Genomic DNA, 11,810 nt, shown 5'->3' with positions numbered 1-11,810 from the left:
GATTTTCTACATCCCAGTGAATGGTGTATTCACCATATTATCTTTTTCACTTCTAATATTTTTTAGTTTTTCTTAATTTCTTAATACATGCCTTGTACCTATTGTATATCTTAATGCATGCCTTGTACCCATTGTATATCTTAATGTGCCTTGTACCTCCAAATTCCTCAACCTCAACCATTTCTGGTAGTTTCTTTTCTTCTACCAAAATTCCAGTGCCTCTAAGATCATCCATTCCATTCTTTCTTTATATCTTCTCTCCCTTCCTAAAGATTTTTCAGCAGCTTATAGAGTCAATTGCTTCAAAAAATCATGCGATTTGTTAGCATTCCAGAACTCATTGGCAGCAAGCAGTCTTGGTCGATATAAGAGCCTGTTTTGACTCAAACAGAGAAAACTCCAATGATCAACAAAAATATCAGCCATAAAAGGGGATAGTGGAGACCTCTATCAAGACCATGCATCTGCTGATATAATGATCCATTAAAAATTAAATAGCTTTTGTTTTAAGCACAAGTTCAACAAATGTTTGACTCTATTACAATCAGAAATCTTGACCAGGACAATTAACTGCCTCCATAGCCAGGACAGATATATTAAATTGGTAATATCAAATGAAATTAATTTAGCATTAGATGACGCTGGAATTGTCAAGGTTTTTGGTCAGTTCCAAAAATGTTTTAATACCACATATCATTTTGAGTTGAGTAGTTTCTTAACAGACATTACATTTTCATGGCTTATTTATGGCAAGGTGCTGTAACGTGGGAAAACTGCAGTCCCACATTCTGCAAGGTGAAGAATAAGTGAAATATGAAAGACTGGATGCACACACCTATAATGGATTGGTATGAAAAAAGTGTTTCCAGCTTAGGCCATGCTGAGAGAAAGGATGAGAGTCAAATCACCAAATGCATACACAAGTGAGGAGTAAATGGTAAAGAAAGTAAGGGATGGAATGAAACAGTCCTGAGAGAATATGGCCAAAAGACTTATGTGATGAAGAATCACAGAAGTCTCAGAGACAGAATATTATGTTTGAAACAATAATTGAAAGTTAAAGAGATGAAAGAAGCACGAAATGATAGATTGAAGAATGCTGGTCGACACCACGAGAGAAAGAGAAGCCACATGTGTTCAAAGAGTAAACACATGCAATCTGACAAATATGAGCATGATATTTGTATACTTTTCCAGCTAAACCACTTCACACTAAATGATTTTAATCATTTGAAGAACTCTTTGAAAATCTGAGGCATAAGGCATGCAGGACCAGCATAGACAAGCAAGAACATAAGGTACTCCAAAGTCCTTTAATTCTATTTATCAGCCCTCACATTTCTATATTCTCTTCTGACACTTCCTCCTAAATCTCATGATTCTTTAAGTCACTTTGAAGAAATCTGAAATCCATATTTTGCAAACAAAAAGCTGATAATTGAGATAATAAGTTAAAACCAAAGTGCAATAAGAAAAAAAGAGTGCAAATTATAGGAATTAGCAACTATTAAAAATATATAAAATTACTACTAGATCATGCAAATAATGGCAAAATACTTTTAAATTCATACTTGCAAAGCATTTTACATTCATGCATGAGCATCTATCCCAATAAAAACTGAAACAGGACTGAATAATAGCATTATATTTCTAATCTGCCCCAATGAAAATTTTGGACATATTATCTGATGTCATTCAATGGCCCCCTTGATTTTATTTTAAATGGGCATTTCCATTTTGCCAGAAAGAAGATACTATGCATGTTATCTCTTCAATTACTCATATGTAGGAGAGATAAAGAAACAACACAATATTCAATATAATTTTTTTCTTTTGGAATTTATTACTATGAGGTAAACAAAAATATAACTGCAATAGCCAAACATGTTGCTTATCACTGCAAATAAATCATTCTCTGGTTTAAATATGAAACACTTACACTTTAATTTGTCTAAAAATACTTTTTCACTCTTAAATTGTCACAGTTGCACTATTGTTATGTACCAAGAGAAATTAACCCAAGAGTTTGCAGATGTAGCTAGTAATGTTTAATATAATACTCAAGTCATAAATGTCTCACACTCTTGGAGTTATCCAATTGAAAGACAACTGAAGCTCTCTGTTTCATTACCAGCCTCATCAGCAGATATTAATGTCATTAAAGAACCCGATGCATGCGAGAATCCAAAAAACTTACAATCATACCATTTATCACACAACTGCACCACTTTTATGAATGAAAATATCGTCACAACTATTAACATTACATGTTATTGATTAGAGGATGATTAAAATGTTATTAAAAGGCCAAATATCTCTTATACTTGCTATTTACTTTAGCCTTTTTTTGTTGATTTCTAGTGACAATGATTTCCACCACTGGAGAATGTTATTTTGATAATCCTTTGACAAGAAATATGTGCCTTAATCAAATTGGCTCTAGGACATATATATTTTGTACACCTTTGAAAGCCCTTGGCTCAATAATATGAATATTCCATTCACGGTTGCCCACAATAAACAATACTGTCGTAAATAGAAGCACTGTTAGCCATAATAAAAGTTTTGGCTAAAAGGTAAAGTAACTTCACATAAATTGTACAAATTATTTGCCATTTGATCAAGCAAAATTGGAATGTTTTAACACCACATAATTCATTTTATTTTGAACTAGGTGAAAATATAAAGTTTCCTTGGCTTTCAGCCAATATAGATCTCACATAGATAATTTTCCAGCTATCTTTTACACAACAAATTCAAAGGAGTATTTTTAAACAGTGGTATAAATTAACATAACTTATCATTTGTACTGCCCACTTGGCCTAGTTATGAGCAAGGGAAAATTTAACAATGCATTTCATAAGAGGAGACTTGAATTTTTTTCCAAATCTGATTGTGACGCATGCAAGTATCATGTTATATACAAACTGTGCGTATGGTTGCAGATTCTATCTAGATAAAAGTTTTCCTTCCAAAATCAAGGGGTACATATTGCATGATAACTCCCATATAGTACCTACTGTAGAGCCAGATATCGTGGCCCCTTAAAGTCTACTCTTAGGTCCCATCTTTAAAGTTTGAATGTGAAGTAAAAACTTCAGCCAATCATCTTCCAAATCATGGGAATCTCACAAGATCAACTCACCATCCATTTATTGATATGACTTATCAATCTAGAGTATATATTGATCCCCAGTGAAACCTTTTTCTAGTTACAGAGTAAATTATGTCATTTTATGGAAGAACACCAATTCTATGCATAGAGGATATGTTTTCCTCACAAAAATATATATATATCAGTATGTATATATGTATATTGGCTCTTAAGCTTGAGATTGAGCATATAAAACACTGTCTAACATATGCTTGAGATGGCTTCAAATTTCTAATAAAATGTGGGATCAGAGTCTTGTGAATGAAAAAGTGAGATAAGACCATCCCAAATGCTGGAACCTGTAAAATTGTCCAGTTAAATACCTAACTTTTTCAATCCATGTCGGCAAGCCTTCATGGATCATTTAAAAATAAATAAGCACTAGTAAAACTATGGTTAGTTTAAGTATAATTTTAAAGAATTTACACATAATGAACACATTCTTGTAGTTTTTAAAGACAAATATCACTTCAACAAAGGTTGAAATAACCTGGATTTTTATGCAACATGAAATGTGAATGATAATTAAAAAATCACATACGAAAATCATTCATCAAAACTACAAGGTTTTTATAACACTGTTGGTATGAAAGACTACACAGCCTTAAGATAAATGGGATAAGAGCAAAGTAAAAAAAATATTCAAAATGGGCGGACCAGATTTCTAGTTAACTTTTACAATTTCAACCACACAATTACCACTGCTTTTCAATCAAGACAAAACATAATAAAATAGGTCAAACCCAAGTACTGAATTCTGAGTATCATTCACTCTCATTGTATTGGATAAGAGGTCACCTCAATTACAATAGTTCCCTAAATTAAAAAATAATCAATGGAAAAGGGTTAGATATGGTTATTTTACATAGTAAAAATCTTGTCATGTTATAACTCCATTGTGTTAAACAATTTGATCATGCTAAAAGAGCAGTTTAATACTCAGTTAATAGATTTGCATATGTACACAGCATCAAATCTTCCTGAACAAAAGAGAGTAGTTTTAAAAAATAGTGAACTTCAAGGTTTTGGTTCTACCATCGAATATAATCAGAGCCTTGAATAACCATAGTGAAAGAGACTTCACCGAATGCAGTGGCCCCAATCAAAAGCTGAGCTTTGTCTTAAACCCACGTAAGAATCATATTCGCTCACATCAGTCTCAATAGTCCACCAATGTATGGACACCAAACCACTGTATGACCCCAGGGCACCAAAAAATCTTTCTCTCTCAGATGAGCAATTTAAGGGGCACGGGGTCGAAGCACCCCTCAGGATGCTTGCACCCCTTCTGATGTACTGGTTACTATGGAACATGGAGCCATTGGAGCCATATATGCCATTTCATCATTTTCTGACCGCTTGAAACCTTGTTGTATGTTTCTGATGAAATCATGCACTTTCTTAATGGACCTTCTGGTCTTCTCCTCAGCTGATAGAAGATCCCTCTTCCGAGCAGCTTGAGCCTGTGAGTAATAAAGAAATGCATACAATGATTTTTTTTAAAACATATTCATAAATCCAAAATTTTTGAATGACTGGTAGTTGAATGAATGTATTTAAGAACAGCTTACTGTTTCATATTTACACTTAATCACATTAATTATTTTTTAAACTTTCTTGGTTTGTCACTGATATATGGCACAGATTTTCCATAAAAATGAGACTTCTGACTTATGGCTAAATATTTAAAAGAGAAGGAAACAAATGACCCGAGGAAAGCCATAAAAGATAGGTAAATGTACATTTCGAGAAGAATACCCTCATGCCAAGTAAGTAATTGAGCAAAAGAATTTCATGTATATGACAAGACTACTCTTGGGGACCTTACCCAAGTAAACAGTTTTCACTTCAATTTAATTTATTTCATTCGATCATTGTTTTGAAAGTTTTGTGGTTTCTTTTTAATTCACCTAAAAAGCGTTTTAAATTTATGAAAGAATTCATCACTAGATACAGCCATCTAATTTAGCAAACAACATTCGGCATGTAATGAGGGCAGATCTGGAATAGTTGCACATGGGGAAAGTAGGGATGCATCAACAATACCATTCACATTCTTCCTCATGAAAAATTTTTATTACTGAAACCACATTTTTATCAATCATGCACATAATTCTTTATTGTAAAATTAAATTTGTTTGTAAAGAACATGAGACCTATTCAATTGCCATCCAAAAACATCAAAGCGGGGAAGGGAGTGAAATCACTGGATTTAAAGCGTATATAAAAGAGGAGGGAATCGGGGAGGGCCCCGAAGTGAACAAGCTCCCATTAACAAGAATTATTTCATGTGGGCACGAGAGGAGTGTGCTCTGAAAGTCTTGCTTTGCAAGGCCCCGGGAAACTTGTACTCAAGGCTGAAAGCAATCACAATTTATGCCAGGATATTTAAGTAGATTTCCTTCCGAGCAAATCAAGGATGATGCATTACATATGGGTTAAACTCTCTAAACATTATTGCAATCAACTCGTGACATTATGGATTTACTTGAGTATACCCACTTTTAGGAATTACTAATGGCACATTAGGAGAGCTGTGAAAATACTAGGAAAATATCTCCTTATTTCCAAAAAATTAGGCATTTAAAGCAGGAGGAATTGAGCGTGATCTGTAGCCACTTAGTAGACAAACCCAAAAAGAGCACCAAATTCAGTTCTTTCAAATGGCATTACATGTACTAGGTAACATGCAATGAGAATAAGTATTAACCAACCAATCACAGTAAGCAACTCAAGCTTACCGGAGTAAAATATACTCATTGTGAAAAACAAGGGAAAAGAAATAAACACAGTCATATTTCTTGCTTGTCCACAAATCATCTCAAAAAAAATAACAATTATTACTAACTTAACAATACCTTTGGAATTAAAATGAATGCATAGATATGCTGTGGCATTGTTATTTTTCCACCTAAAAATTCATCAAAAAATTTCAACATTTATTGCAATTTCAAGAGAGACAGTAACAGCATGGGAATGTACTATAATACCAAAACATTAAATATTTGAGAAAGATGATAATCTTGACAAGAAAATTTTTAAGTGTACTCCAAGATTCAAAGAAAAAAATTTCAGGCCATGCAAAAAGTATGAGAAATAAACTTCATGAGCAAACAAATAAATCACATGCATAATATATGATAAAATTATTACATGCATTTCCACATAAGTTAATTCCATATTCTATCACCACACAATAGAACATTACTTATAATTTAATAGATAAATAACTCATTTTGGTTACCCTCATTTTCTAGGGTACGTAATTTTTAAATTTATCTATACAAGGATTCCAGAAACATTAAGTCCTTTGACTTTGCTGGCATATGCATTAGCAGGAGATGAATTGGAATGGCTTTAACTTCCTTTCAGATGATAAACAATTCTCTTTACGAGTAGGAATTTTATGGTCATTCCAGGGGAAAGCAAATCTTTATTAATATTGCTTTTGATACACACCAGTGAAAATTATAGCTAATCAAATCAAGAAAATTGATTAACTCGAATTAAGATTGCATAAATAAATTTTCCAAATTAAAAAATGTAAGTAACCGTATTAGTGCTTGCATATCAAGGAAAAAAATTGCAGTACCGTATTAGGACGGTTTCCAAAAAGATTAGCTATTATTAATATCCACAGCATATTACATCAAAATATCCTGTGCTTAGACATCCTGTGAAACTTCCATATGACAGATATATATATTCACTGCTTAATTACTTCACAATCATATTCAAACTAATAATAATCAGCACAGAGGCATGGAAAAGAGTCATTTAATTAGATTTCACAGTGGTAGTAAGCTCATCAAATGTGCATGCATGCTGCAGATGTAACTGAGAAAAATGATGAAAGAGAGGTCAGTCTGATTCCACATCTTTTTCTGCAATAAGAGTTTCCCAAAGAGTGATTGCTAAATACAAATTCTGCCAGAAAGAGTAATCACTGAAGTGAATTAGAATAAAGGTCAGTAAAAAAGTGCTCTTTATACTCATTCATAAGTACATTCTTCTGTATTCTAATTGCATAATTTTATTCCAAAATCAGAAAAAAATCTTTTGCCATGGAGTATTTCAAGATAGAATTGTGACAATGATTTTGCAGTTAAACAACCATATTTGATGAAATAATATTATAGATTACATGAAAATTTCCTCAGAAAACTACAAGTTTGCTATTATAAGTATTTAGATAAATATCTGCTTTTCCCAACACTTATGATTTCTGTCAATGATAAGGAATCTCACAGTTTTCCTCAATTTTTATGCTAAAAACAAGACATTCATTTATTACTTGTGATTGATGTGAATCTGTGATAGTCAAGTGAAACTTCATAACCATCGTAAAGTGAGAATCTACTGTATACATGAAATAGATAAACATCATCAAAAAATAGGTTCCAGGTTTTCTACAAATTCTATCAATTGTAAAATGTTTGCACCAACATTGAGCATTAGATTAAAATTTTTGAATAAACATGAGGAAAGATGGTTTGACAGCCAAAACACTACCATTCAGTCATTTTATAGTACTCCATGATAACATTTTCCCTTGGACACCATTCGTCTCAAACTTTGCCAATAAATAATTAAATAAGAGGGTGCCTAAAAGGAAAAAGTTGTTTTATTTGACTTGTTAAATATTTGCTAGTCACGAATGTTTAACATGTATTCAATTCATGATTATATTGGTTGTGAAAAAATTTGGCTTTGCACAATCCTAGAAAATACAATTGAAGAATAACTACATAAATTGTATAGATAAAGATAACGCTTAATTTACGATGAAGATAAAAAAGACTGCATAAGAAATGTTGGTTATATCCACTTTCAAAGAACAAGTTCATATAGACTAAAATTAAAGATCAACAGTAAAAATAACATCAAATATCATTTCACTAGCTATACAGCAAAAAAATCTAGATGAATTGTAATTTCAATCTCATATAAATAAAACAATATAACATATATACATATAAAAGTAAAGCACACAATTAACTTATAGAATATCTACAATCAATATCAACCTTATTTTAACATCAAATAACGACAAAGCCTTTAAAGTATAAAAATAAAATATGGCACAATAGATAAAATATTTTACATCTACAAACTTGACCATTGAATAAATAAAGGTGCACTAATGACGATCAACTTCAAAAATCTTTCTTTCATTGTTACAAATGAAAAACAGCTAATATCTAAATTTAAAAGCAAAAAAAATGAATAAATACTACAGCCACTGTAGCCATTTAACATATAATAAATCAACCAAGTGCAATCACTAATTATTCATTGCCTTCTTACCGACAAATCAGCTGTAAGTTCAGACACTCTTTGTTCAAGTTTTGCCTTCTCAGCATTTAGCTCTTGGTTTCTCAAGAGCAGCCTTCTTTTTTCCTCCACTTTAGCTAAAAGAAGAATATATAAAATGACTGTGAAGATGGTCTTAATTCCTAAGATCATCACATCTCAATAATAAACTAGCTGGGTACACTCCTATCCTTGGAGCCAAATTCACAATAGTTTGACCCAAAAAATTTCATGGATTCCAGTTGGCCACAAATTTTCAGAAAATATATTACAAGACAACTGTTAACACTACCAAATCTTCTCAAATTTCTCCTAGAAATTAAAACTAGCATTTTTTTACCTCTCCTAATTGGTTACTCTAAGGGAATTACAATCTTATTTTACTTTTAAAAAATTGTAGATGAAAATCACATTCTTTTACGATGAAATTTTCATCATAGTTCTAGTATGTGAAAAAGGAATATACCCTCCTGAATATTTCAGGGGGAGTGACTTTGATAAGACATAAGTTCACGAGTAGTTGACAAAGCAACTACAACGAAAATACACAAAAGTATGTACAATATATACTTCTAAATTCTAAGTTTGTTACGCTATCATGAATAAAACTTCACCAAGAATTAAGATTACTAGATACATATCATTAACTATACCATTAAGATTGATGGATACATATTCATCCACTAAAATATATGGTGATTTTGGCATCTATTAATTTCACTGGAGTCACTAAAGTTGCAGGTTATAAGGGCAGGCTTTAGTGGATATGAACTAGTTACATAAGACTTAAAATCATCTAAGAATACTTCGTAAAACAGGCAGAAAAGATTTAATGGTTTGATGATATTTTACACCTTAAATCTTTTTCTCAAAATTTTACACATCAATAGTTTATATATTTATACATCCATAGCAGTATCTATCATAATTTGAATTGAAAAATTTGCAAGGCACTTTTTATTTATGAGAAAGAGAGGATTCTTCAAGTAGCTCTCGATAAAAGAAAATATACTGACTACAGAAATTCTCAGGGCTAAGATTATGACTATTTAACATTGCAATCTGAAAAAAAACCTAAGGCTCTGATTTCCAATAACTGAATACAAGTGATAATGAGGAAAGTTGAGGCATGGAATTTTATGCTTTACACCCTGAGCTTGCATTCATGGTATCATTGCAGCATTTGTAAATATTACTTGAATTAACGAGAAGCTGTAATAGAAAATGTTTATATAGGCAGTGATTTTGAGATGGGTTCACGAGTATCCAAGCCCCCTTCCTCTCCATGAGATTATAACCAGAAGCATAAATGAAACTTTCAAAATTTTAAAATGAACCGCAAAACTGCACATTTCATCTAAAAAAATGACAAATTCCAATGACAGGATGGGATATCGCGGAAAAATTAATGGAACAATAGCATGTTACAGAAATGCAATGATTTGATGAAGAATAATTAAGTCAATGGTCCACCAAGGGTGACTTGGATTGGTTCAGTAATCCAATGATATGCAATTGGAAATTTCCTGGGAATTAAACTTATTTTCTGCTATACTAAACCTACATTGTTCACAATTGATATATTCTCCCTATACATGGCAATATATCATACAGTGATTTATTGTGCTAGTTTTAATATGGGTCCCACAAAAAACTATATCATATTCTCCGATTATTTTGACTTCATACAATATTTTCTTGATGAGCATATTTTTACAAACAGATATTCCAGCAGAAAGCCTTAAATTACTTTGAAAATGTCACCATAACATTTTGATTCATGACTCCAACTAGCAAACAAGGTCAAAATATATACCTTTGTAAGCAAACAAGTTCCACTGAAGCAAGTACCTATATTTAGTGTGACATAATTTTTAAACAGCTTTTTGTATACTCTGCCACCATATTTACTCTTCCTTTTCACATGTTTCTATATCATGTGTACATCTGGAAAGATCCACAGCATATAAGAATTTCTATTACTGCACACACAGCATTATTGGAAGGATTCACACTATGCTTGATATTCACAACTTCTTGACCTATTCTTGGCGGTGAGGCATCATTACAAATTAATTCCACAGTAGTACTGAATCACTCACAATCCTCAGTGATGTGATGGTTAATAAATGTAATTAACCAGTGAAGTTTCAGAAGCGTGCCTCAAGCATATGCTAAAGAGAACTATAAGTTGCTCTAAAGCCAACTTAGGTAAATGTTAGTCAGCAGGTGAACACGTAATCACCAAGGTGATTAATATCATCAGTGCATCATTGTATTTGAAAAAAGGTGTCTCTGCTTCTTAATTGTGCTCACAAGTCAATTAAAAAGCACCACACTCACAGTTCAAACAGTAAAATGAACATGAATAGAGGGCACACAAAGGATACTACTTCATTATTATGTTTAATTAAATAACATTTTGAAATTTTTAAATTAATTGAGATAGTTTGAAAAAATTCAAGACCCTGCTGTAGTGTGTATTTTGAATTGAAATATTACTTTTAGATTAAAAAAAGAGATATTTATCGACTAAAAAATTTCATAAACTAATTTTGGTGAATTGGCATACTACCAATTACAATTACCACATAACCACTGATAGAGATTACACTCAATAAAATGCATTAAACCTCCCACTTTTGTTTGATTGGCAACAAATTTCAGTGGATCACATTCTCATTTCTATGCAGGTACCTATTCTTGGCAGCAAAATTATCTTTAAAATAGTGAGGAAGAATTTATCTCACTGAATTCTAAAGTGAAAACTTTCATAAAAACCCATGTATAATTGTACCTATGCTAGTAATATTTTATCATAATATAAACTATCGAGGACTTCAAAGACATCTAGGAATAGAACTGCATCCTTGAGTTTTTTACATTGGCAGTAAGGGCAATGCATAGAAAAATGTGCCTTCATTTGAGCTCTTGATTAGTTAGATCATTGAAGCATTGGAATCAGAATTATTACAGCATCAACATCCTTTCCAGGTGTTTTAAAATATTTTATTTCATTGGACACTTAAATTAACACATAAATATATTACTCTAAATTCTAGCATCTGAAAACTGTGTTAACTGAACACTTGGGTGAATTGGCACCTTACCAGACAATTGGCAATTCTGTCTATCTATATACCACAAATATAAATGCACATTGCCATGACCATGGCTACTGTAAAACCATTCATGTTAATCGAAAATGAAATTAATAAACTATTATCACTGGGGTAATAAGTATCCATAGGGAGGAAGAACTAGGTAGGGTATGTAACAGCAGGCAATAGAAAAATTAAGAGTGAGGACAGGGATGCAGACATAGTAAAATTCAAATTGTCAA

General features: G+C 32.0%; 1 protein-coding gene across 3 annotated transcripts in view; it reads right to left on the bottom strand.

Moving 5' to 3' along the window:
* Positions 1-1,875: 1,875 nt before the first annotated feature.
* The window catches only part of LOC139697867 (PHD finger protein 21A-like), a 240,036-nt gene continuing 230,101 nt past the window's right edge, over positions 1,876-11,810 (bottom strand). For 2 of the 3 annotated variants that reach the window (XM_071596723.1, XM_071596724.1), the window contains 2 exons: positions 8,462-8,565; positions 1,876-4,617 (listed from right to left, as the gene is read on the bottom strand). In XM_071596723.1, the coding sequence (XP_071452824.1) occupies positions 4,423-4,617; positions 8,462-8,565 (299 nt within the window). In that variant the 3' untranslated portion in view covers positions 1,876-4,422. The remainder of the gene's footprint in view (positions 4,618-8,461; positions 8,566-11,810) is intronic. The other variant, XM_071596725.1, reaches the window with a different exon arrangement.

Source organism: Hetaerina americana, unplaced genomic scaffold (genome assembly GCF_022747635.1).
Source record: "Hetaerina americana unplaced genomic scaffold, ioHetAmer1.1.p SCAF_8, whole genome shotgun sequence".
NCBI lineage: Eukaryota > Metazoa > Arthropoda > Insecta > Odonata > Calopterygidae > Hetaerina > Hetaerina americana.
Note: the sequence above shows the minus strand (reverse complement) of the source record. Positions and strands in the feature narration are given on the sequence as shown.